At 40.8% G+C, this 28,000-nt stretch overlaps 1 protein-coding gene across 4 annotated transcripts; it reads left to right on the forward strand.

Annotated features, from left to right (window-relative positions):
- The first annotated feature begins 4 nt into the window (after positions 1-4).
- Positions 5-27,997, forward strand: LOC1275533 (dynein intermediate chain 2, ciliary). 4 transcript variants are annotated; one of them, XM_061658458.1, is made up of 10 exons: positions 5-346; positions 13,590-13,917; positions 15,115-15,228; positions 16,336-16,478; positions 16,548-16,986; positions 22,587-22,664; positions 22,742-23,198; positions 23,274-23,399; positions 23,495-23,728; positions 27,322-27,997. In XM_061658458.1, the coding sequence occupies exons 1-10, from the start codon at positions 323-325 to the stop codon at positions 27,506-27,508; spliced, it is 2,130 nt and encodes a 709-aa protein (XP_061514442.1). In that variant the 5' UTR covers positions 5-322; the 3' UTR covers positions 27,509-27,997. The 4 variants fall into 4 exon arrangements, with proteins under 4 accessions (XP_061514442.1, XP_061514444.1, XP_061514443.1 ...); XM_061658457.1 differs by lacking the exon at positions 5-346 and adding an exon at positions 13,086-13,477; XM_061658460.1 differs by lacking the exon at positions 15,115-15,228.
- The last annotated feature ends 3 nt before the right edge of the window (positions 27,998-28,000 follow it).

Raw genomic sequence — 28,000 nt, forward strand, 5'->3', positions numbered from 1 at the left:
TCGTCACCCCCGTCCCCTTTTTGGGCTTTCCGTTGCGCCCATCGATTGTGTAACCGGAACCACGAGTAGGCGAGCAGTGCTGTTAATATTTTGGACTGTCACGGGTAGGATTACGCCCGAAAAAAAGAAGACTCCCTGTGAGTTTGTTGTGAGGTTAGACGTCACGACTGGCGGCAAACGGATCGAAGCTCGGATCAGCAGCACGAAGACGGTGGTCCAGTTGACGGGTTGATTAATTAGCCCAGCGGCAGCACGACACTGACGAACACTGAAGGAAGGAAGCTCCACCCAACACACCACCACCACCAACAACAGAGCCAGGATGCCGCTCAAGAGACGTAACACGGTGCATACTTTGTTTTGACAGTTTGGTGTAGCTGCCGTAGTTTGATGGTAGAATAGTTCCTTTATTGCGATACACAACCTAAACACATCGTATTTTGTACATTTTTAGCGTAACCTGGCCAAAAAGCTTTCGGTGAAGCTGGTTGCATGGTGCAATGGGAAGAGCGATAGAGTTCCACACCGATAAAGAGCGGGTTGATTTATGGGCTTTGCTTTTGCTGCACCGCAATGCTCCCGCATGCCCCATCCCCTGCCCAGCATATCCGTTGCATGATTCCAAGACATTACACCCGTATTGATTAGTCTTCTGCGCCAGTGACAACCTGGAAGGGCACCCATTTTTTGGGCCTGTTTTTCATTTTACATTTTTCCATCGGTCCCCCGTCGTAATCGACGTCGTTGAACTTTAGTTTCGCGTTTTTCGTTTTTTTTGTTTTATAAAAAAAGGCACGACTCCTTTGGCGATGCCCCATGAATGGGACAACAGTTTTTGAGTCGTTATGTAATGGAGCGTGGCGTTTTTGTTTGTTTTTTTTTGTTCGATGTGTCTCCAAGTTTCTACTATTATCTGTCTACATGTCATCTTTCGCAGAACGGGGAGGACTTTCCCTTCTTTTTTTGTTGCCCAAGAAAGTTTGGTTTCCGCCTGAATTGCGCTGGCAGTTGGAAACAGTCAGGAGACTCTCTCTGAGCTCGGGATGGTATGACTTACCTCGGCGAAAAGGGCTGATGAAACTTTACTTTACTGAGACTACTGGCTGCTGGCTGTTTCGTATCTGGTGGAATGGTGATAAGCACCATACGGGACGTGCCCGGAGGTGGTGGCTGCTGTTCAAGTTGTGGAAAAGTTTTTCCACACAAAACGTATGATTGTCGCTTGTGTGTGGGGATGGGGAAGAGTTTTGGGATTGGTAAACGAGAAAATGAATATTGCACATCGTTCGTGCAGGTCTGGGCCGTAAGTGGGTAATTAGAGGAAATGGCAGTTTGGAGCAATACGATTCAAATACCTTTACTTTGTATTGAAATATGTTTACGTGGATTGCTATGGATTGGAATAATAAGGCCAGATTTAAATTGAGGCTATTTTGGGAAGATATTCTGATAGTTTCAACGGGTTTAGACTTTTCCGTTTAATCCCTTTTTGAAGCAGTTTTACACATTTGTCTATATTCCATGATTTTCAAGCTCCTCTCAATGCTTGAAGTACTCAAAACCTCAAGCTCCACAAGCTTAAGTATTCAAGACCTAAAGCATTCAAAACCCGTGTGATTCTTCCGATCTATTTTTTTCTGCTCGATTTTGTACGGCCAAAATACGTCTAATGCTCTGAATTAAGTGGATCGAGGTCACATGCATTGCGGTGGAAAAAAGCTTTAAAAAAATGTCCGGGAGCGGGTTTCTTCTCTCCGCAGTGGTTGGTTTGCGCTGCCACGTGTGCACCAGCACCACGTTTTTGCGGCATCTTTCTACCTTAATCCTTCCGATGCAAGCATATTCCTTTTTCCAGTGCAGCACGGTCTACACTACACAAGTTCATAATGAATAAACATGCTAATAGCAATGCTAATCTTGCGCCAAATGCGCCAATGCCAATGAAAATATTTGGCTCGTTGATGGCATGTGGGTTGTGCAGCCGGGAGAGAAGGAGCGTGTAGAGCTTGGAGTGCAACCGAATTTTCATTGAGAGAACATCTTAGCAGTTGGCACGTCTTCCTTTGTCAGCTACCTAAGCCAAATTGTGCTTAGGAAGTAAAGCGTTTAAAGTATGCAATATGATGCTTCATTTCCTATTTGTTATGTCTTTTAAAGCACATTTAAAGTGATTGTTTTAATATATAAATATTTTTATATAAAAAATAGTGTAATGAAATTGCTTAGTTACAACCTTTCGACTTACGCTCCCGGACGGTATTTTAGCATGTTTAACGTCCCCTCATGAATTATTCATTATTTTTGGAAGAAAGTGTTTTTTAACTTTTAATTCTATAATATTCAACAACAAATTTGTTCATGTTACCAATTTCAGATCAAATCTGTTTTTTTTTTTGTATTTTTAGTACAAATGAAAGGAAGGCCATCAGTTTACTTTCGTATATTTTTAGTATTTTCTGAGCTTTCATTTTTGATCTCATTGGTTCCTTGTTATAAATTTATATTTTTAGAACTAGAATTAGAACTAGAATTTTAACCCATTTAACAAACTAGTGAGATCGTTGGTTTTATAATTCTCTTTTCTTTTTCCTTACGCATTTTCTTGGTAACACTCTTTGCTTTTTCTAGTATGCATAAAGGGTCAGAATATCTTTTTATGCAAGCGAATGTGATATCAAAGGTGTAATCCGTATCTTTTCGAACCTCTTTATCTGAAGTTAGTCATTATTCACCTAAAAGTAGGTCGTTGTACACGCTAAAATACGGTCCATGGTTTTTTTTTATATTTTGATATTTTCCATTTATTTTTGGATTATTGCCTGATTCATTAAGCGCTTCTCAAAACTGTTTGAACCATTGGATCAATAATTTGTGCGACAAATCCCATGGCAATACAATTAGAAAACATATTAAAACCTCTAATTATTAGGTATCAGTCGAGAAATGTGTATGATATCAAACTGATAATCAAAATATATAAGCTCATGAACATAAGTATAGAAAAAAAGGGTAAAAGTTTTATAAATATTTTTTTATATTTATCTTTTTTTTCATTTCTTTAGCTGTTTCATAGTTATTGATTATTTATTTATCAAAAAACTAAATTATATTATAAAAGATTAAAGTAAAAAAAACATTACTTCAATTAAAATGTATGAAATATTCGCATGTGCCCTTGTCTAGCATCGATTTTGTCATATTCAAACTCTAAATTTATGATAGCGTAATTTATGCAATTATTAAAAGCTACTGTTCGTTGCACATTCTCTCAATCCCTCTCTCTCTCTCTATCACTAGCCCGGGAAACCGTTTGAGCTCGCGTGTTGCCAAAACTTTCCAACGGTTCATTGCGATGGAAGCGAGCAGTTACGATTTAAAATCCAATCCCTTGCAGCTCCTCTCCGCACGGGATAATCAATTTAGCAGTTTTATTCCACCCTTACCCGAATTTTGAGCGAAACTCTTATCAAGTGGCCACAAAAAGCCAATCACGAAAACGCTTCGCCGAGGTTGATTTATAAATCGCTGCACGATGGATCAGTCGTGTGCTTTCGTGTGTGTGTGTTGAGGGAAAATAACTCATCCAGCTACATAAACACGACGGGACATGATAATGCTGCCAGGCCAGCCATCGGGGGCTGTTTCGCCCTTTCGTGCCAGCGAGCGAGGATGCCTGCTTTTTTTTGCTGTTCCTCTTGTTGTGCTTATTTTTGGAAACTCAATACGGTTTTGTGCGCCTGCAAAAGCATCAAGGTTGACGGAAAATGAAAGCTTTTACCCCACCACTGTCCTTCGCCATCCATTCGAAGGATAATCCTGTCCCATTCCGGTCGGTTGTTTGGCAAATTGTAAACAAAAGTTTTGTTTCCTTCCAAACGAGTGGAGAGTGTGGTAGGGTGCTGAGTGGGTGGAACAATCCATTCCTCCTTTTTGTACACGTTTGCCCTTGTGTGTGTGTGTGTTGGGGTGAGCGAGTAGAAGCGATTTTGCCGAAAAATTCACCCACAATTCGCCTTCAACCCCACGTTTAAACTCGAGCTCGCCTTCCAACGGTGGTGAGCTGTGCAACAAGGTACACCCGATTTAATGCTTCCACCTTCCACCACCGTCAATATCTGCCCCCCTGTGGGTGGGTGGGCCTGAGGGGACCGGCGGGGGCCATAACGCTCCGAGGGACATGATCGTAGATTAGTTTTCATATTTTTTACCAGTTCGCGACTGCTATCTGCGGTGAAACGATCGGCTTTTTTGGAAAAGTTTTCCCGTTTGCCGGGGGCTCTGTTTTTAGTTGTGGTGCCGCCACTGCCGGTGACGAACCCCCTTTGCACCCCGTGGACGTGCTGTGTGGATAGTTTTGTATCGTAACATTTAACATTAACTTTCGTTGGTTCGTTGGAAACTTGTGCTGTTATTTTTGTTTCTTGATCCTGTGCTTACTCTTCTGCCTTTTTGTGTCAGATTTACAGAAGTAGTTTACAGAACGACCGAAAGAAAAGGTGGTAAAAAAAGAAGGCCAGCTCCACCGGCAGTAAGGTGTGTTTGTGTGTACTGGACGGTTTTTTTGTGCGGTTTCCAGCAAGAGAAAAGGTAAATCAACTTGTAGGATGCAAGTGGCATTTTGTGTGTGTATGCTCCAACAAGTAGATGGAAAATAGAATTTTAATTTAATGTCATAAGTTAACTGTTGAGCACGGCGTTAAAGTTTCGCCCTCTGTTGCCTACAATACGAGAAGCATATAGGAAAATGGTGTCCCCGTGCGGTTGATTTTCTGTTTGCTTTGCGTTTGCGATGTTGATTAATTAACATATTTTTGCAATTAACTTCCCTGCATATTGAAGTGTTTCTCTTTCTTCTCGCCACTGGGCGTGTGTGTGTTCGGAGCATATTGTGTTATTAATTAATGTGCGATTGAAGCACTGTGGACAGAAATGGGATAGCGAAATGTGAGGAATGTTAAAAATATGTGCTTGTTGATGATTGTCGAACAATATTGATTTATATGGTTAAAAAAGTGTGAGAGAAACGTTTTTGCTCTGTTTATGGAGCAATCAATTGGGCAGTTGTTTTAATAAATTCAATTTGTGATTGCTTAAGTGGGATTATTATTTACTCTACGCAAATATGGTCTCTATTGAGTTAAAGGACTCTAGCCAAATTGCAATTATTTTCAGTGTTGTGAGAAACATGTGACTCAGCAAGTTATAAAGTAACTTGTAAGATGTTATATTCTCGATGAATCTTATTTTTATTGGTTGAATTTATTGCAAATCGTACGAAAAAAAATCCCTATGGTAGCCCTACGGGTTTGAGAGGGACAGTTTATAAATAATATCAATTACCAACAACTGATAAGAATTAAAGTCTGTTCCCGAGATACCCGGTTAATGCGTTGCTGAGGAATTCGCATAACATTCGCATAAGTCGAGTTTCATGTTTTTGAGCTAAACTACATTTAATTACTAGACATTTTTATTAAATTTAGTACATTTTTTCACGTTATCATTTATCTGATACGATTCGTGCAGAAAACTACAATATTTCTGGCTTTTAAGTGGAATATTTTTTTAAAAGCAATGCAGTATATACTGCATTGGTCAATTCTCGAAGCAAATTGTACTGATTTGACATTTGATCTGTTACATTTAGAAAACCGTTAATCTCCGAATCCGCATATGTCGAGAACCGCGTAGCTCGGGAACAGACTGTATATCAAATGAAAACGGTCATCTTCTGAAAAATGTGATGTTTTATGATAGTTTTGTTTCAACCGTTATGCAAATTTAATTTGCTTTTGTACGTTGGCTTCAAATAACATGTATTTTGCATTAAAATGTTAATCAGTTCACCTTTGTTTGAACAAAATATGCATACTTTAGTCTTACTAAACGTACAAACATCTTTCCAACACAATATTAATGATAATAGTATCGAGATTTTTGGTGAAAAAATAATTGATTATCTGCAGTCTTTTTCCAACTTTGACCCTGGATCCCGTGTTGTTACGTTATTGGAGTATGGTTAAACTTCCCATTGTATAGGTTTTGATAATTTTTGATAATTAGGGAATGCTTTGCATCGATTGAAAAATTAAGTTTATTCTAAGGTGAAGAGTTTTTCATCTTGATTTTATTAGTAAATATTTACTCAACTTTAGTAAAAAAAAGTGTGAAAATTCAACAGTGTCACTGGAGTACGATTTTGGAACGCTACTCAACATCTCTTTGAGAATGCTTTTTTATTGGTTTAGCAAAAACTTACATCAGAGAATTCAATAGTAAGAAACTTGCTGTATTGTCGGTTGTAGAACCCCGATACATCTCCTATGAAACCACAGTGTCGAATCCCTGGGAGTTAAAGAGTACACATCGGAATACCACGACAAGTCTTTAACAGAGCAATTCACGTTAAAAAAAACCGGCATTTTTGGTTGGTAGACCATGATGAAAATGTCTGAAGTGTTTGACATAATTAGTCATTAATCTGTCAACAGAGTTGAACCTTTTCTGTGAAGTTTTTGGGGTATATCGTTTTCAAAGCAAAATGGCATGTTTTTATTACACAATCGTGTTGATAAAGGGATAAGATCGTGTTACGAGTTCGCGTTAATTCAATCTGAGCCTTCTGAGATTTTAAATTGAAGCGCAATGTCTCTATAAAATCAAAACAAATCGTTATGGGCTCTGTTTTATCAAATATTTGACTATCCCGTAATTAATAACATATATTCTGAAACACACTTAAAAGCTATATTTAATGCTATATTAAATGCTGCTCGTCATTTGACCCGTTTTTTGAGTAATTCAAATTATGTCCTCACAAGCAAGAGCAAAAGTTAGGCCATTCAAAATGCGAAAAACACTCTCGTGCAAACACTCGATCACCACCAGGTGACAGCAACCGGACCCCGGCATCAGTCCATCATACCCTTAAGGCATGCATGTCACTTTTAATTTAAAAACTTTACTGCTTCCGTCCGTGCGATTGCACTTTCTTTGCTTGCCTTTCGCTTGCACACACTTTGAAAGACGAATTGTGCGAAAAATTATTATCCTCCTTGCTGATAGCGGGCATAAAGCATATCCCCGAGAAAGAGGAGAGGAATACAACGTCCTTAAGATCAACGCAGGTCGGGAGCTAGTAAAACGCTTGAGATGAGTTATGTGGTAGTACGAGAGTTTTACCAATTTTCTTTTTTGCTATGCACAACTTTCTATCCATCCACTCTTCTCTTATCCTTTCTCTGGGTGAGTTTATAGTTCAGAAGGAATAGTTCAGGCAGCGGATGTGTCTAGTGCATCTAAAAGTTAGGGCAAATATTTTGCGATGTTAAAAACTGAGCGCAAATTTCGCCTTCCGCTCACTTGCACGTTGTTAGTGTGTGTGTTTGGGTATGTGTTTCCTGTTAAACCATAAGTTTAACATCGTTAAGCGAAAAGAAGAAGTAGGATAATAAAAAGTGGAAAAAGTCAACGGGACACGGGGTGTACGGTACGGTTTTCGGTGATAGTATTGATTTTTCTCTTCAACCTTTAACCGTCGTGGTGCGTGGTGATAAGTTATAATCGTCGAAAACACACACACACACTACCAACAGTCTTTAAAGAGGTTGTTTTTGGGAAGAGGGAAATATTAGCAGCAGTTTTACCAGGAAAAAGGGAAGGTTAATTATGATTAGATTCTTTTGTTTTCAGCATTTCTTTATGTCACTTCTTAAACAGGGTAACGGTGAGGCCAGGATGTTGTTCCTTTAGCAAAGTTGTACCTTTCGTTCGTTTTTGATTCCTTGCTTTTCATTTTTTGGAATGTCCTACTTTTCCCACCGTGCTACAAACGGAGGAAATTAAAGCACGTGCCTCCTCTGCGTTGGCTTCACTGCTCTTCCGTACAGTTGAGCTTTTTGTGCTGTTTTTTCTTCAGTTTTTCCGCTTGAAAAAAAAAGAAAAAAAAAGAATGAGCACACTTGTTGCAGAATTTATTGTTGGCACTCGGTTCCACATCGAACCGCATTGCAACGGCATTAAAAAGGCATAAAGCTGGTATGGCGTTTGCTGGCGAAAGTATGTATGCGACCGTGCCTGCTTCAAAGCAAACGCGTGACGATTGATCGACCGTTGGGATGGATGGATGGACGGAGAAATTCTGTGAAGGTTGCTAAAAGTAAACTTGTGTGTGTGTTTGCTCCAAGTAATAACGAAGCAAATGAGAAAATTCCTCGTCCTTTTTCTTTTTTAAACGAAACTCGTTCCTTCATCCTAGTGCAGGATGAAGAGTCGGCTGCGTTGAGAACTTTGTGGAATGCAAAAACAATATATCTATAGCACCATCGCTGTGTCCGTTCGGGCGTGTCCTCGTCCGTGTGCGTCCGCAAGGCCCGAAAGTGGAAAACACTAACCGACACCGCACTGGACCGACCGACCGAGGGACGCCGGGAAAGCGCCAGAGCCGTGTCGTTTATTGTGCTTAGTTTTATGCGCACGAAAATGTCGGCAGCAAATGAAGTTATGGTTAGTAATGACATCATTGGTCGGTTTTATGAGGCTTTAGTAGTAGTGCCGTGCCGCTACTCGAAACCGGTACACTTCCCCATCGTGGCCAGGCAGGCCCCCATCTATCTATCTCCCTCTCTCTCTCTTTGTGTGCCTCCCGTTGTCGTGTGGCTACACACAACATTGTCCCCATGCTGTTGGTGTTGGCGAAAACTTTTTCCCGCTGCTGCTAGGTTTTATTTTGGTTTGTTTCGGTTTTTTTGCCTCGATATTTTGCTGTTGGCTAGCAAGCTTGGAAAGCCACCAGGGCAGTGATGTTGGAATTTTGTGGACGCTATTTTTGTGCACACTTCTAATGGTGCGGAGTAAATGTGGCGTGTTAAACGAGAGAGAGAGAGGTGGATCCAATGGAAATAGTAGTAAAAGTAATGCTGCGTAAGTAACGAACACGATCAACACACTGCGCTGGACAGGGAGGGAAAGGCCTGTGATGTTATGAGGCTTATTGCTAGCAAAGTTCACATTTGTGCATCGGTCGGGTGTGTCGGGTGTTGGCAGCGGGGGAAAACTACCTCCACCAGTAATACACCTTATGCAGCACGTGTTTTGTGAGCCTATCGAGTGAAGTTAATAGCGAGCAGTGCGAATGTGGATCAGGTTGGGGCTCCGTGTGGAGCTTATCACGCTCGTGGGGATGCTGTGACGTGGTCGATTAAACTTGGAGCCTTTATTTAGTGCAGAGTGAGCTTCTCCACTTCATTGCTCCTCTAGGTGCTCTCCATCTCTCTTTTCGACTGTATGAAAGTTTGGTAAGGTGTACACCCACGTACTGTAGTAGTTTTATCGCTCTATGTGTACGGTATTGCGTGTTTTGTTTTATAGAAAACGTGTGCAGCGCGATATCACTTTCTTGTAATGGGTATTTCAATCAAGAGTAATTGCCAATTCTGTTGTGTTTTATGGACCGCATCGTTACGGTATTATATTGTAATGAGTTTTCCACATATGTGGAGGTATGTGTAGAATATGGTGGGTGATATCAAACATAGAACTCTAGTTTTGTAATTAGTTTTATCTACGGATTAGAGAATGTTATTTGAATTTCTTCCACAAGTCATAATATTACAAAAATGTAAACCAGGTTCTTGGAAAAGTTATACAAACACTATATATTTCATAAATACAGGGTTTTCCAAGTCAGTTTCGAATGTAAACATTGTTATTCACCGCATTCAAGATGTTTTTCAACAGCTGTCAAATGGTTTATTTGTTTCAAAATGAAGTTTCAGTTTCAACATATGATTTTCAACACATAACAAAGAACTGTCAAGCTCAATCCAGCTTGAGTCGTGATGAAAATCATGCTGTAGAAGTTGAAAATTATTGTGATGGAAATGAAATGTCAGATTGACGCGGAACAACATTTTGCATGCGGTGAATAACAATGTTTACATTCGAAACTGACTTGGAAATCACTGTAATGTATACAGGGTTTACCAAGTCAGTTCAGGGTTATCATCATAATAATTGTTAATTTCTTCAGCATGACTTTCAACACGTCTCAAGCTGGATTGAGTTTGACAGTTTGTGTTGAAAATCATGTGTTAAAACTGAAATCTCATATGAAAGCAAATACACCATTTGACAGCTGTTGAAAAACATTTTGGATGTGGTGAATAATTACGTGCACATTCGAAAGTGACTTGGAAAACCCTGTATAGTAGGTGCATACTTTTTCGATACAACTTAGTTTTAACAAGCTACATATATTTTGAGATACACACAATGGATTCTTGACAAGGTGTAATAGATTTCAACAAGTAGATGCTTTGACAACTGTGATTGAATCTGTTGACATATATTCACAATCTATCAACCTAATCAAGTGTCTAATTCTTCTTCTTCTTCTTCTTCTTTCACACAACAATTATTATCAGTCAAGGTCTGCCTGTGCCACTGGGCTTGGCTTTCAGAGACTTGTTGATTACCATTGCAAGATAGTCAGTCCTACGTATTTCCACGGCTTGAACCCATGACAGGCATGTTGTGAAGTCGTACGAGTTGACGACTGTACCACGCGACCGGACCTAGTCCAATTAGTATAAATAAAATATAGATTGCTTGCCATGACTGAATTGATTCCGAAAACGTATGCAGCTTCTCTAAATTTAAGTGTAAAACCCTGTATTTGCCTACAAGCTCATATTATAAACTGAGCGATAATTTGTATCTTGAGTATGATAACGCATTGGACCTGTTTTCTTTTATCGATATTGACCAGTTAGATCACTTGTTTATATTTGGCAATTGGGTTGTGTCGAATCAGTTCAGCTAGTATGTTTTTAATAATTTTAGTATATTTCAACCAGAATAATCTCTTATTTACGTATTGAGTTACTTTAATCTCTTTAAAATTAAAATCTCTTTATTTTCAAATAATTCCTTTAAAATTACTTAATACAAATTAAGTGAAAAGATGAACAATAAACCGTTCATCCTGAATATCAAAAAATCTACGAAACCTTGTTTTGCTGGTCTCTTTATCCGTTAGCGATTCATTCCCGCCTGGATACTCTGATTCTAAGGATAACAGGTCTAAGTGAAGGTCACTATCCAAAGTTTTCAAAGCAATGTTTGAAAGTCCTTGGGGTGTGCTATGTGTAGTATACTTGTTCAACAAAAAATCTGAAATTTGCAGTGAAATGTATTAGTTTTAGGCACGATAGTCACTATCAGACCGCTGGAAAAACAACTTTTCACTGAATTTCAGTATTTTTCGTATAAGAAAAACATATTGTAATTCGTGCTTAGGGAAAATAAATATTCTTGAATTATAAGACAACACTTTTAAACAAACATTAAGGCCTTCAGTCTCGTGCACGATTAGCCTTTCGAGCAGTTAAATAAATCCATAAATTTAACAGATAATGTGTGCTAAAGACTTCATGCTTTGTTTTATCCTATGCAATGGACTTTTCAGCACAAATCTTAATGTTTCGATCTTTATGATAATGCTTGTTTTCATTCCTCTTCTTCCATCACAAATATCTAATGCAATAAGATTAATGCTGTGTCTGGATCTGATACCTTCCCGTTACCGCGTAGCGACCGTGTGCGATGCAACCTTCATCCTTTAAGCATACCCGCAATGGGAGGGAAAAAAGACATAATGGCCCGATACAAACAATATGCAAACAGACAACCAACGGCCCATTCCGCGCGCAAAGCGCTGGCCTGCAATCGGATTATATAGTGAGCTTCCCAGAGAGGAAAAAAAAAAACATAAACCTGGCACGAAAAGCTGAGAAGAAAAATAAGCCTAAGTAAAAACAATACGGTGTGGCAGTACAATATGAATAAAACAATAATATGGTACCTTTTTCTTCTCGGTTCAGGGGCTAGGGAACGAGCATGGTAGTTGAGGGGCGAATGGAGGAATAGACAATGGAAGGAGAAATAAGGTTTTGGAAAACTTTTCAAATATAAAGCGAAATCCATTATATGATGATTTATCTGTTGTCATCAGCGAATGTGCCCGTAGTGCCCGTGGGCTTGGGCTTTTCTTTCGCTTTGCTTTGGTTTGGTGGGAGGAAAATCGGTCGCAAACTCTTTCAACCCTCCCGTCCGTCAACGTTGGGGGGGAGTTCTGAACAAATCCGTCCCCAGCTGAGGACGTACAGAGCCTTTAGAATCGCAGAGGGAAGTTCTTGGAGGAACCAAGGACCCCGCATGGTTCGCATTATGCAAAACCTTTTCTGTTGCTTTTTTTGTTAGTTTGTTTGGTACCATTTTTACGGAAGCGAAAGAAAACTGTAGAATGAAGAATAAAACAAAAAAAAACAAGCCCTTTCTACCATTTTCTGGTTCATTCATTGTCTGAGGAGTTTGTTCGTTCGTGAAAGATTGGATCAACTAGATTAGGATGCAGCTGACAAAGGAGGTGCTTTCGTGGGAAGGGTTACGGGAAAGCGTGGCCGCTCGCGTTATACAGGGTTTTCCACAGGTTCTCATAGCCGTGGGACACTTAATGAACTCTTTCTAACGTGAAATGAACCTAATGTAATGGGAATTGAACTCTATAGCATCCTTGTTGGACAAATCCAATAGAAATTTCGAAGGAGCCTGTCCAAAAAGGGTGCCATAGAGTCCAATTTCCACCATATGAAGTTCACTTCCAGTAGGAAAGAGTCAAGGACACACAACTATGATGAATCCCTGGAAAACCCTGTAACGCAGTTTTTTGTATCATCGTGGAAAGGCCAAAACTTGTGCTGCCTTAATCTTTACCAATCCAACATTTCCTCCATCGGCACAGTTTGGCTACAACACACAGGGGCAAAGTAAACACCTTAACCCTGTACTAACAAACTGGGTGAATTGGGGCTTGATGGGCGGCTGGTGGGGGAACGAACGAATTATATATTTTTAATATGCAGTGGCAATGGAAACTTGGCACGCCAGCTGGCGTGTGTGTGTGTGTGTGAGTTGCTAAACATGACACGAACAAGTGGACCGGTGCGACAAGCTAAATAACAACTGCACACGGGCAGAGGTAACAAACAAGCAGCAACAGCAGCAGCAGCAAAAAAAGGATTTGACGACAAGCCTGCCAGACGCTCCTTCTTTCCTCCCCGAAGGGTTAAAAAGTTAGGCATAGCTAGGGTTTCGGCAGTGGGGGGAAAAAGTTGTCGCATTCGTCGCATTCTCCAAAAACCGGCGAGAAACCGCGCCGCAAGGTGGTAAATTGAATGTACCTTCGGCGGGCTGGCAGTTAGTCTAGCCAGGGCTGTCGCTTGGGATGGATAGTTAGCACTGGTTGTGTCCGTCCGAGAGGCAATCTGTGCTTTTTGTACTGTGTGTTGGGCCAGGAAAATCTAGCGATATAAAGAGAGAAAGGGTCTTGGGAGGGTTGTAGTGAAAAGTTAAAAAAAAACATACCAGCATGGCATCGCCAGCCTCTTTGGCCAGCTACGACAGTGATGGTAGCGATGTAATCTTCGTCCAGCAGCAGCAGCAGCAGCTTTCGCATGTTCAGTTCACCGTACTAATGCGCTCTGTGTATCCTATTCTTTCATCCATTTCCCCAATTTTTCCGGCTGTAGAATCGAATCTCCTCGATGCAGAAGATCGGCAAGGGAGAACCGGTCGACAACGATGAGTTCGACACGTGGATGAAGTCGAAGCAGCTGCTCAAGCCGGACGATCAGCTCGACCTGACCGAGGCGGAGCTGGGCGAGGAGATCCCGAAGCTGCTGTCGACCGAGAACCGCCACCTGCCGCGCAACCTGGTCGTGTACGACTTCCGGGAGGGTGCGTTCCTGCCGGTGCCACCGCCCGAGAACACGATCACGCTGCTCGAGTTCGAGGGCACCTCCATCCACAAGGACACGGACGAGGCGAAGGAGCAGATCTCGCGCAAGGGCACCGACGGTAAAGCGGATAAAATTTAGTTCCTTTTTCTTTTTTTCAGCGAGCATGTAAACACATACACACACACACCGAGACACACAGCTGCAGAGAAAAAAGACATTCGAGCTGTTCGTTCCGTTTATTTCGCGTTCTGTTTCCGCCCGTGGCGGGTCTTTCCGTTCATTTATGCCGTGTTTAAAGTAACCCTCTCTCTGCGTGGTGTGTTGGTGTGCGCGCCGCGCCTGGATGTATGCTATCCGTGCGTGGTTTTCTACCTAACGTGCTTAACAAGACAGAAATTTAAGCAAATTGATACCGAAAATAACCCATTTCAAGGCTGTGGATCTTTTACTTTACCTATCCACGAGCGCACTGCACCAAGAAGCAACTGCTCTTTTGTTCACTTTTTTCTCTTTCATACTTTCACTCTCGTCGCTGGTGCATGGAAAGACTTTAAATATCTTTTTAATAATGGCATGTTTAAGTATTTTTGTTTCTTGATTTAGTTCAATATCAACTACTTTTATATGTTTTTGTTGTCTTTACATTAATCCTGTCTATTATACTCAGTTTTCTTAAAAGCTCCAGGTCTTGTGTCTTTCTCTTAGCATGTACATTAATAGAGACAACTAGCAAAGTGTACAAGCAGTACTACTCGGATAGTTTTCATACTTGTCACCTAAAGATACTAACAGATGGTATTCTGTCAGTCTTGTATGTAATTTAAACCCTGAACGATAGAGAAAGTCTTGTGCCTGTGTAATATTTTAGCATTAATTTGGTATTAGCTCATCATGATAGATTTCAGTTGTGGGGATTTTCCCTTTAAATAATAATCCTCCCTGTACAGAGTAAGTTGACAGCATTGAAGACACGCAAAGACTTTCTTCGGTCGTTCCCTGACGCTCGCAATACCGTATTAGACCGTTTTTTCCCACCTGTATACCACTCTTGTATTAATTCCATTTTTTCCACAACCCCCACCGACGTTCTGCGCCGGCCTGTTCTTTCCATTTTTTTCCTCCCCTCACCGAAACACAACCACCGCCACAATATTCACACTTCAAAATGCATGATGAACATTTAAAAAAACCTCATATCTACAATAATGCGGAACACTCGAAAATGAAAACAAACAAACAAATCGAAAACGAAAAAAAAACGAACAAAAACTCGTCACCGTCATCCGTGCGGCTTTTCGTTCCCGACACTGCGAAGAGTTGAATGTCACGCTGGACAAACCGAAGGAAACTCTCGCCGAAGACCAGGAGGACACGAAAAAGCCCGACACACCGGAAACTGGTGACGGCGAAGAGGGTGAACGGGATGAAGGTAAAGCGTAAAGCATTAGGCAAAACAAACCCCCTAAACCAATTGCAAAACAAAGCAAATCCTAAATCCGTGCAGCATCGATTTGAACCTTTTTGTCCGCTACCGTTGTTTGCTGTGATATTCTTCTCAGCTGTTTTATTCGTCTCTTTGTTCTTGTTCGTTGACTGCCTGTTGTTGTTGTTGTTGTTGTTGTTGTGCGTGTTTCGCTAGTCGCTTTGGTAGATGTACGGTATTTAGATGTAATTTCTATTACTTTACTTTTTTAATTAATATTTAGTAAATTACATCATTTAATATGTAGTTATTTTATCTAGTATTGCCGTTTTTATATCTAGCTAAACATTTTTACATAATAATTAGAGTAGTGTAATATTCTGTACGATTATCATACCCTAGTTTCGTTTTCCATCAGTGTAGTTTATATTCTAAAATATGAAATAATATAAAAGCTGATGCTTTAAATGGAATATGTTGAGTTTTTTTATTGAATCTATGAACTATTTAAGAAAGCGATTTAGCATCTAAATGTAAAAAAGATATTTTTTCTATAATATTGAGACATATTTCAAACTTTTACTAAAACTCTTTGATTCTTATTTATCATAGTTTTATGAAAATCGTTCCATTTTCAATATTCAGGGCTTCCCATTGGTTATTACCCGAACCTTATTAGGTTTGTCTCGTCTTATTCGTATTAGATTAAAATAATGCGAATAAACAATCAAACACAGAGAGAGAGAGAGAGCAACAAAAAAAAACTTATTGATACCTGTCAATACTATTTGATTACTATTTGAATCTATAAATGATTTAATACGTTTTGTGGCCCTATAATTCATTTATTTTACTCAATACACTCCACTCAACATTAAAATAAATATTTAAATTAAATTAAATTATTTAGACTGTACATATTACCTAGATCTTAATTTTCTGTAAGTAGTAGCTCAATAATTCCCAATCAGTTACATGATGTGTGTATTGAATGTATCCATTAACTTACGTCTTTTTTCGCTATAAGGAAGCCACAATGGCTGCAGTGGAACGAGGAAAATGAAACAAAATCCTCGATCATCTTTTGATTTTCCGCATTTATTTCACTCGTAGATGAAGCGGAAGGTGAAGGCGAAGGTCAAGAGCAGGAGGAAGAAGTACAGCCTCCGCCGGAAGAGGAAGCTCCGAAGAAGAAGCTCACGAATCAGTTCAACTTTTGTGAACGTGCCGCCTTGACGATAGCGAACCCGTCACGGGTAAGTCATTGTGCCTTAACCGGTTGAACTACTCTTGAACCACTCAACCACCATCGATCCTCTGCCCAGTCCGTCGACACTCAAACGATACCACCGCCAAGATCATCGTACGGTGCCAGCGTACTCCAGTGGGTGATCTACGATTCGTACATCGAGGATTACGCGCAGCAGCAGCGCGAGAAGGAACGGGAGAAGGAGAAAAAGCCCGGCCTGCAGCGGCGCGACGAGAAGAGCCGCAAGGACGAGAAGGCCAAACAGGCGGAAGAGTTTAACAAGCGCTACCTGCAGGCGTGCCAGATCATCGAGCGGATGGTGAACCAGAACATTTACGACGAGATCGCCCAGGACTATCGCTACTGGGAGGATCCGTCCGATGAGTTCCGCGAGGAGGAGGGCACACTGCTGCCGCTGTGGAAGTTCTCCTACGAGCGGACGAAGAAGATGTGCGTTACCGATCTTTGCTTCAACACGCTGTACTACGATCTGTTTGCCGTCTGCTTTGGGACACGTGAGTACGGAACGATTTTTCGATTGAAAGTGTTTGCTTTAACGGAAAATGGGAAATGTGCCAACTCCCTACGGGGAGATGGCAAAAAAAACGGGAACTGAGGGACAAAAGCGATGGGATTGTCACAAATTGACGACATGAAATCGATAAAATTGAAATTGATTGAAATGTCCCGTCCGTCAAACTTCATTGCGACCCCTCGGAAGTATGGGGCGTACACGGACGCAAGACACAAACGACGCACCGCAGACCAGAACGTGACAAGCGTGCCGTACTGCAGAGGCAGAGAGCCCGTGCGTGGAAGAAAGTTGCTCCCAGCCGGTGGTGCCACTGTCCCAGTTTTCCGACCGCACTGAACCGGGTATCCGGGTGCGATTGGTATGCATGCCGTCGTTCGGTTTGTTCCGTTATTTATGGCTTCATTACGTGCTGCGGAAGTTTTGATGTTCCGCCAGTAAACGCCAGAGCCTGTGGTAGAAGAAGGGGTCGGAAGGGACGGAGTTCGACTGACACACAAGAACGACACAAACATAACACGAAAGATATAACACCGCCCGGATGGTATAGGTCAGGATGGTTGCCTTCACTCGGTTTTGGTTCCAGCTGAGACCGAAAGGTGAAAAGACGCTAACTGCTACTGCCGCGCAACAATGAGGAAGACGACAATGACGACGACGGCGACTACGACACACGGACGATGACGGGCCGTAATCAATGAAGAAATGTTGGGCAACGGATATTAATTGAGAGATATGGGCTGCTGCATTGACGTTGCCAGCTACTTGCACGCGGCTGGTTGGCAATGGCGGGGAAATGGATGAGCCATGGCAAGGCTTCCGATTGGATGAACGGGAATCAGTTTAGCCGCTGTGGTTTATTTAGTAGAATGTAGAGTTCCATCGTGATAATGGTGCCTGGCATGGCGGGAGAATGGGAAAACATGATTTGCTTGCTAAATATATTACAGTGCGAGGGATAATGGGACATAATGAACCCCGATCGGAGCTGGTTCGCTGTCGGGGATGGGGTTGTGATGTTGTGGCGAAGGCGGGCGGCCTTGACTAGATTGATTAGTTTCACTTGTTATGAGAGGGGATGTATCGATGTTAATGTAGAAAGCTAGCAACCAATAAAACTTTAGTGTTAAACCAACCTTGGAAGTAATCTGTACCTGCAAGAGGGTGTGTGATGGTGCTTTGATATATCAAAAAGCTTTAATTTATATTAAAGTTGAACCCATCTACTAGTTCTATGTGTGAGTGGAGCAGCTCCTGAGGGGAAATAATAATCAATTAATTGTCGTTATTATTGAACATTGGAAGGTTTGAATTTGTCCAATTCGGTTGACTGATTCTATTATATTATTGCAAACTTGCACAAAATGTTTGTCCGGTTTCATATACCAGCTTAAACTTCAAGTGATTGAAATGTTCCTTTACATGATAATTCCATGATACACTGGAATCCTGTATTGGTTTAAATAAAATTGTATCAAACAGTTAAATATACTTCAGTTATTTGATGTTATGATATTCAAAAAAATTGATCCCACTGATACATGTTTCGTTTATTCAATTGGAATGCGTATAAATGTATACTTATGTATGAGTCGACTTGAGCACCACTTAAGCGCGATTACATTTAGAAACATTTTAGGAAATTAGTACTAAAACAGGCTCTCGTTAAGCCTTTGTGGTGGATGGGTAATTTTATTTAATAAACAAAAATAAGCAACAATACTTTCGACTAACAGACTTGTTAGCCACAGCTTGCTTCATGCTGCTTAGCTAATATGCATCGGTCAACGTCGGTATTGTAATATGCGAAGTCATTTAATCACTTTTTATTTTAATTTGTTTATTTAAGGAACTAGATTTGACATTTTTAATTCGAGCAATAAGCACGCAAAATATATGAAATTATTGGAAAAAACTACAAATTATTTCGTTAATCTCACAATAGTCTCTATAGTTAATTTTGTTCTGCCAGCCACCTGTGAAGGAGACGCCTGGTACTTGTAGTAGTTTATTGGTATCACGAATGATTTTTTAGCTAACAATTCGGTAATCTTTTCATTAAAAATATTGTTTACCGAATCATTCAGTAATGTTTGGTAGTCACCAAAATGACAGCTCGTTTACTGAAATCACAGTAAAGCCATTTTTATATTGCTGATTTTTCAGCAGCTGGTAGCGATAAAAAGAGAAATATTTCTTTTAAATTGAGTTTTTTTAATTGATGCGCAGAGATTCCTAGTCCCTCATATTCATATTCATTCATGTTTTATGTTATTTAATACAGTTTTTATACTGTTTTTTTTTGTCGCAACATGTTTTGATGGTTCAGTAAGCACCTACAGATACCATGAAATTTCAGTAAGCACAGTGAATTGTAGTAAAAAATAGATCTTCTTTCAAAGTAAATTTCTGAATCTCAATAATGTTCACTCGCTTATTAAAAAGATAAATGCTTGTTGTTTATACCAATGTGGAGCTATTACGAGTATTGTTAGCGGATAGCTGGTAATTAAAAAGTACGCGTTTGTATGAAGACTGTACGGAGGATTTAATCCAGTAAAATGCTTTTAAAATATTTTTAGCGAGTGATTTCTGAGGCTTTAGAATATTTTTAAAAATTCAAACAAGTTGAACTCTTTAACAAAATGTCATAAAAAGTCTACCTAGTGATACAACCCATATGCCGGTTCAGTGTTTTAAATATTCTCTTATCCTTAAGTTCTCGCTCGAAAGCCTCCAAATCTCGTCATCCTTAACCCCGCGGGGCAATTTGGGAAAGAATGTAATGGAACATTTATTCCATCTCCATCACTCAGCATTCTCTCTCTCTCTCTCTTACTGTCCCAACCCATTTCTCATCTTTTCAATCCATTGAACAGTAAACCATAAAATCAAGATACCGTTACAACCCATTAAACCTTTACTGCGTCGACCGTCGGCGACTTGGCGACCGCTTTTCAAGTGGATCCGTGGGAAATGGTAACAACGAATGTGCGCTCCGTGTGTCATTGAGGCTTGTCGGGTCCACCAGTCGGCTCGGGACCTGTCCGTTCGGCATGGTGACGGCGTGGAACTTCACAATGTTCGCTCATTTTCCTTCACTCGCCTCCTCCACTTTTCCATCGTATCACATCGTCCCATAGTTGGTTTTGGTCGTAAAAAAGGCTCATCGCGAGCTGTGAGTTTCATTTTCTCTGCCGGACAGCTTGCTGTTGTTCTCGCTAAAGCCTCCAGCTTAAGGTGACGTTGTGTTGTGGCTGTCGGGAAACCTTAAACAACAAAAAAAAAAAAAAAATGGGACACGCTCTACCACGCTTGTGTGAGGAAAATTCGCGAGTTTTTCGTTCCCGTTCACGGTGCTTCCCCCGCGGGAGTTGGTGGGCAATAAAAGCGCAGTAAAATCAAAATTAATACCACTCCACTCTTTTATGACACTTTGCACACCTTTTATCCGCACGGGGTAGTTTCACTTTATTTTTCGCTCCCTGCATTTCTCGGCCCGGAACGTACGCGGGTTGTTTGTTGACGCTGGTTGCTTTAAGAGGTGCGATCCCGTGAGGTGGCGTTCCGAGTTTCCGAGCAGACTGGAAGCAAGGGTGGAAATGAATGCTTCTCACTCGTCACAGGAAATTGGATTATTAAATGAAAATAGTGAATTGTTTTACCCTTTTGGTTGGACATGATGCCGTCTCTGCCCTTGTTCCGTGACGGAGCTGTTGCACTGAGCTACGGAAACGGTATTTAAAGAACGCAACCGGTCATGTGGTAGGGTTGAATTTACGGGAAAACCATATGGTGGTAGTTGCGAGTACATGCTCTAGATTGGAAAAGTTAATTTAATGAGAATAACATTATGCATTCCCTTCTGGGCTTGGTCATTTCTGTGCGGTCGAGGATCTATTAATGTGTGGGCAATCTGTCGGGTTACGTTGGGGGATACATTCTGGTTGAGGTTGTCCTGGTTTATGTTGGATTTTGTGTCGTTGGTTTTTGACGGTTAGGTTGTTGAGTATGGAGCCAAAGAGAGAGTTTGTTTGAAAATTAAATATAGAAGTATAACAGTTTTATACTTTTCAATGCTGCCTAATATACTATACTATACTATAGCAAGGTTTTTGTTCAATGGTATGAGTAATTAATTACAAACGGTTTTATTTACTCAGAAAATGATGGTTTACAGATCTATTAAGTTTCAAACATTAATTTAGTTCTCTTCCTGTATGAAAAAAGTCAAATCTTCTGTTTTAGTTTCATAATCTTGGTATGATAATTGTTTTATTATTGCTTTACTTTAAAAGATGAACTATGTTAAAATAATAAATTTATTTAATTGTTCAACTTAAATGTATACACAATGTCTTGATTGTGTGTAGGATGACTTTGGCTTATTTTTTCAGATCAATTCTTTATTTAAGCATAATACTTTGAGGACACTTCATACACGTTCTATTAGACCATCAAATATTCAAAAAATTTGGACACTTTATTTTGCAAAATGTTGACTAACGCCATTATACAAAAACAAGCAATTTAAGATACGCCTAGAATTATAGAATTGAATATACTAAAATTGATGTTTTTATTTAGTGAACAACAAGCACCCTTCTTAGCTAACTCTGAAATGATAAAGGACAGTTTAGATGAAAATTTAGTATAAATAATAACCATGGTAAATAGGAAAATAAGATAATTTTTTAAGGTCGCTAATTGTGGTCACTGTGTGGTCATTGTGGTATGATTTATGAATATGAAAATAGTCTTTGAACAACATGTAAGATAAGTGTTTTTATAATTATTACCTTTTTTTTTAACGGTTTCATTTTCCATTAGTGTTTTACTATATGTTATGTTTGACGTAATGACCTACGTGGTCATGCCAGCCTGTACAGGCATTCGGGATTTATTCAGTACCACACAGCCGGACCCACAACGAGCATGTTTTAAGTTAATTCGTGCCAGTGTACCATGGGACCGTCCTTTTTACTATATATGTTATATTATATAGTTAATAAAGTGTTTTTTTATTCTAAAAATGGCCAAACTCATTATTAAAAACATGACAATTTTGGATTGAGTATGGATAAGTCTAAAGATAATCAAAATATTGAAGGGGTTTTAAGGGTAGTTTAACAATTGGCAGCTAAAACTATGCCCAATACTTTATACAAAACTACACGCCGAACTAAATTAAACGTCCTATGATTTTCAGCCTTAAAAATACGCGAACCAACGCTGATGTATCGCAGGCTCTCTCAGGTTTGCTCACGATTTATTGATTTAAATATTAAAAACTGTTTAATTCTATATTTTTGAATTTATTAAAAGTACTAAAATGCATGTAAAATATAAAAAAAAAACATTTTTAATTGCATCTTTGTTTGTATTCGAATGATGAAATTCAATATAACGGAACGTAACAGTCATATGAAAGGGTAGAGTTTAATCTTTCTGGCTTAAATTATATAAAGGACCATTGTTAGAATATGATATTCTGAGATACTGTGAAAACTTTAGTAATAAATCACCAAATAAATCAATTCACAACATACAGCCTCATTGATAAGTTTTATCTTCCCATTCCAGTGGACTTTATGAAACAAAACGCTGAAGGTGCCGTTTGCTTGTTTACCATAAAAAATCCCTCCTTCCCGGACTATAGAAGTGAGTACCACAATCCCTCATCAGGTTACTAAAAAAAAACACAATACCAACAAAACACTATCCTATCGCTCTTGCAGTCGCCACCGAAAGTGGTGCCATGTGCTGCGACATTCACCCCAAGTACCCGTACCTGATTGCGATCGGCCTGTACGATGGGAACGTGATCGTGTACAACCTGCAGGTCGGTACGAAGGAGGGCCCGGTCTACATCTCGCACGGCGTCAACGGCAAACACGCGGAGTGCGTGTGGGAAATCAAGTGGGGCCCGGACATGCAGGATGGCGAAATCAACTTTTTCTCCGTGTCGGCCGACGGGAAGGTGTTCAACTGGGTGCTGATGCAGAACAAGCTGGCCATTACCACGATCATTACGCTGTTTCTCGAGCTGGATCAGGTCAGCGGTCCCGATGGCAGTACGCTGCGGTTGAAGGGTAGCGGCACTTGCATGGTGTTCCATCCGCACAATCAAGAAATTTTCCTCGTCGGTACGGAGGAAGGATACATCTTTAAGTGCAGCACAGCGTACAGCTCGAAGTAGGTGTGAGAGGACGTTTCCCGGTTTTGGCAGCATGTACAATCACGACCATTTCCATTTTCTTTTTGGCACAGATATCTAATGACGTATCATGCACACTATCTGCCGGTGCATCGGATGGATTACAACAAGTTCAATTCGAACATTTTCGCCTCCTGCAGTGGCGATTGGCGGGTGAAGATATGGGAAGATATGCGCCCGTAAGGATACGAAAGCTTCTGCTCTGTCAGAAAGCCAAAATGCGTGTGCGAATGCTTAATGTGAGTTATGTTTCTTGCTTCCCCCCTTCCCCCAGTGAACCACTTTTCATCTTCGATCTGGGCTCCTCGGTGGGCGACGTGAAGTGGGCACCGTACTCGAGCACCGTTTTCGCGGCCGTCACGACCGAGGGCAAGGTGTTTGTGTTCGATCTGAACGTGAACAAGTACAAAGCCATCTGTACCCAGGCGATCGTTTCGAAGCGCAAGAACAAGCTTACCCGGCTGGCGTTCAACCAGAAGCTGCCGTTTATCATCGTCGGGGACGATAAGTGAGTATGGGGTTGGTTTGGTTTGGGTGGGTATGGGTGAGATTGTTTGAATATTTGATTGCATACGATGCCCGTAGCCGGGGCGTATGCTTGCAAGGTATCGTTCTGTTTCTGTTCTAGTGGTGTTGATGGGTTCGATTTGCGATTGCATGAAGTAGAGCTCGCCGGCAGCAATCTGGTGAAGGCGAGGATAGATAGTAGTGTAATGTATGGAAGGCATGGAAAGGAAGGCAATTTTTATTGATTGCACATTGAATCTATGGGGCAGGAATACTCGGCTTGCATATTACTCCTATATTACATTCAGAGACGGAGACGGAGCTATAGCATAGACAACACTGGAGGTAGTGTCCGTTATGGATAAGGATACTGACCGACAGAAGCATTGGGATTGCTACTAGGGAAGTGATTTAATCTTGACGCAAATGAATATTAGATTCAGATACATGTCATATCATCAAACTCTTCATGTTCTATTATCTATCCTCAATAATTGAAAGTACTATAGATGTTGTCTCTTGAAGATGAATTGAATTTTTCTCTTCTTCTTTGGCACAACAACCGCTGTCGGTCAAGGCCTGCCTATACCCACTTAGTGAAGTGAGCTTGGCTTTCAGTGACTTATTGTTACCATAGCAGGATAGTCAGTCCTACGTATGGGGGCACGGTCTATTCGGGATTTGAACCCATGACGGGCCAATGTATCTCATGTATCTTTAGGATGCAAATTTTGACGGTCTCGACATATTCCATACATGTTATGTCTCTTCAAGATGAATGTCTCCCCAATTCTTCTAAAATTCTCTAAAATGAATTTTTAGGCGTTCACAAAAATATTGGTCAAAGGATGCCATGTTTTTCTCCTAGTATCTTGGATACTTCATAGCAACACCTTCATCAGTTTTCCTCTACATGGATATCTCTCTAAGCTGACGGTCCCATGAAGATTTACCTTAGAGAGATTTCACTGTAATTAGTTTCCTTGTGCTTAGCTTACTCACCTACGAGCATATCCAGGTCATACCGGCCTCCAGGTGTACTAGATTTATTTGTAGTTCTACATTACCGAATATTTTATCCTTGATACTCTTGCGAGACCCAGCATCGTTTCTCGCTCTTGAAGGAACCCTTTATTAGTAGTCTTTAATAGACCACTTAGGATGTAAATGCCCGACTAATAGAAATAATTATCACAGCTAGAAACAAAAACATGAAAGTCATCGCCTGAGGCACTAAAAACCAAAAAAAGGAATTCATCGCAAAATCTGTACAGTCAGAAGTGAGAGCTTATTGTTATTGAATCCTTTGCCAAACTAAAAGTCTTCCGACAGTAAGTCAAACTTTCAAAAGCTACCTCATTAATTTCGCCCCAAAAGCGACCCTTTGTCATTTGATGTTCCGTTTTACAAACTCGGCAATATTCGCATTTTGTCGTTCCGCAGTGCTTACTTGCCAGTTCCAATGTCCCTGCGTTCGGTCCAAGTAATTATGACTAAATGTTTCCCACGCCACCGAAGCGTCAATAATTTGTTAATGACAAACTTACTCGACGAATAATTGATAAACATAATCCGCTTACCAAAAGCACACATACACCCACACACACACCGCTCTACAGGCTCTACAGTGGCAGTAGCCAATCGACTGACTGTTTAGTGGCACTCAAGTGTGCCACTTTGTTTTTGCACGACTGCGTGGCGGGTGGGAGAGGAGGGTGTGTTCTCCATTTATCAAATCTTATAATTAAACGGTTAACGATGATTGATGTTTACTTGCTTTTTGCCTGCCAAAATATGTATTTCGGTAACTTGAAGTCGCCGATGGTTGGGGCGTTGGGCGTTGGGACTGTTTGATGAAGGTCGTAGCGCACAGGCGCCTCGCCGTCGATTAGGTTGAATAAGCTGTGGCGGAATTTTATGAGGGTTTTAAGTTTGAAGTTGCTTTTATTTTAGTTTTTTACTGCCTCAGAGCGTTTTTATTGTGAATAAACAAAGAGGTACTAATTTTTCCAATAAGAGTTTCAAATAAGAACGATTTACGGGTCAATAAATTCCTATAGTAACTTACACCTGTTTCCATCTACGTTCGAATCTCGTACCATTTGCATCGAATCGCAAACCGCCTGCTTTGAATTGCACGCCACTACGATTGAATGCGTGTAACCATGGTTGAATCGCGTGCCAGTACGGTTGAATCGCATTCCACTATGGTCGAATCATATGCCACTACGATCGAATCGTGTGCCGCTACCATTGGATTGCTGAAAGCAAGAGCATAGTTAACTGTTTGTTTACGTTTGAAAGCTGTTTCTTTCTTCGCCGACGGCATTTCGTTTTTAAAATAGTACTAATAAAAGGCAGTTATTCACTGATTACACGTAAAATCCTTGTTATCGACGAATATCGTGGTCCCTTGTTGATGGTAAAATCCTTGTGTTCAACTAATATTCGGTGTTCGTTGTTGATGGTAAAATCCTTGGTTTCAACCAATATTCGTGGGGTTTACCTATAATCATAGAATAAATCCCTTTTATTAGTATTTTACAAATGAAATGCCGTCGGCGAAGAAGGAAACAGCTTTCAAACGTAAACAAACAGTTTACTATGCTCTTGCTTTCAGAAATCCAATGGTAGCGGCACACGATTCGATCGTAGTGGCATATGATTCGACCATAGTGGAACGCGATTCAACCGTACTGGCACGCGATTCGCCCATGGGTGCACGCATTCGATCGTAGTGGCATGCGATTCGAAGCAGGCGGTTTGCGATTCGATGCAAACGGCACGAGATTCGAACGTAGATGGAAACAGGTGTATTTATAAAACTGAGTGGTTTTGTTTCATTCCAATTTTGAAAACATATTAACCTGTCACTGAACTCTCGACATGGTGGTCTTTAAAACAAAACCATTCACATAAACGTATTGCCATGTTCGTTCGTTACCATTATTAGTACCACATGGCACGGAAATTTAATTCAACCAACCTGGTTCTGACCCACCAAACTCATGCATTTTAATTTGCCTCAGGAAAATGAATTTATTCGAATTTGGTCCCCCCCCCTTTTTATTCCTTTTGTTTCTTCCCCTTTTCCACCACGCGTTTCCATCATCCTTTCGATAAAGTGTGTACCGAATGTTTTATGAGGTGAAGTGTGCACCGGCCGGTGGTCCTGTGTTTCTCTGCCAGTTCCACCAGTTCCACCCCACTGTTGACGATGTATTGGCATCATTTATCATTCGGTGCCAACCACGTTCCAACTGGATCCGATGTTGTGCGGGTTTGTTGGTTCATGTTTGTTGGTTCTCCCCCATGGTTCACTGCAAATTAATGTTGACGTGTTTCATGTTTTTTTCACTCCTTATTGCAGGATGTTGTTCAGAAATTTAATTCAATTACAAGGGGAACGGGTTAGCATCCTGCAGCATCCTGCAGGGACCGGTTGGGGTCTTTTGGCTTAATTTTTCATTGTCCAAACGGGATGGGTTATCATTAGTTGACGGTTGTGTCTTACTCTGTGTGAAGCACTGTGTTGGGTCTGTTTCGTTTCTGATCGCTTTTTTGGTTTGTTTGCTTCTTTATCCCTTTACATAGAGGCACAACAATTACGCTGAAGCTTTCACCTAACCTACGCATCAAGACCAAGATGGGCAAGAAGGCGGGCGTCGTTGATCCGCAGCTGCTCGAAAGCCAGAAGCTGGACCGGTTGCTGTCGCTCGTTCGTGAGCTGCCGGAAGGTGAAACGGTCAAGGAAACTGTGTCGACCGTCGCATCGAACTAAGAACGAGGAAGACATTGAGAGATTGAGAGGGTGAGCGACCTGTTTTTTTGTACGCTATTGAACCCACCTTTGGCAAACGTACGTTTATTGAGAGCAAAATTCGCAGCATGGCAGACAAAGAAGACACCCAACGGAGGATCGGTGTAGTGGACCGGTTCGTTTTGATTGTTATTTTTCGGATCCCGCTCACGGAGTTTGAAATAAACGAGTCGTCGAAAGTCAAATTACCTTTTTTGTTCCCCCCCAACCCCCCTCGGGCACAGCGATACTGGTGAACCCAGCCGGCATAGCCGGAAGGAAGCGTGTCTAGGAGCGATAGTGCGGTACAGTGGTAGTGTTTTCTCTTTATTTATTTTATCTTTTTCAACAGGTTCAAGGTTTAAGTTTACAGTTGTGTTATACGTTTTCTTTGCTCTTTTTGTTTGTGTCCTATCCTAGGCTATATAGTGAGATAAATGTTAGCGGGCAACAGTGTGTGTGTGTGTGTGTGTG

Source organism: Anopheles gambiae, chromosome 3, assembly GCF_943734735.2.
Source record: "Anopheles gambiae chromosome 3, idAnoGambNW_F1_1, whole genome shotgun sequence".
Classification (NCBI taxonomy): Eukaryota; Metazoa; Arthropoda; class Insecta; order Diptera; family Culicidae; genus Anopheles; species Anopheles gambiae.

Excerpts from the sequence above, each read along its gene's own strand:
- LOC1275533 (XM_061658457.1), top strand. The coding sequence starts at position 13,430 with ATGGCATCGCCAGCCTCTTTGGCCAGCTACGACAGTGATGGTAGCGAT. Across the intron at positions 22,665-22,741 it reads CTCCTTCCCGGACTATAGAA|TCGCCACCGAAAGTGGTGCC; the intron begins GTGAGTACCACA and ends TCGCTCTTGCAG. Across the intron at positions 23,400-23,494 it reads ATATGGGAAGATATGCGCCC|TGAACCACTTTTCATCTTCG; the intron begins GTAAGGATACGA and ends CCCTTCCCCCAG.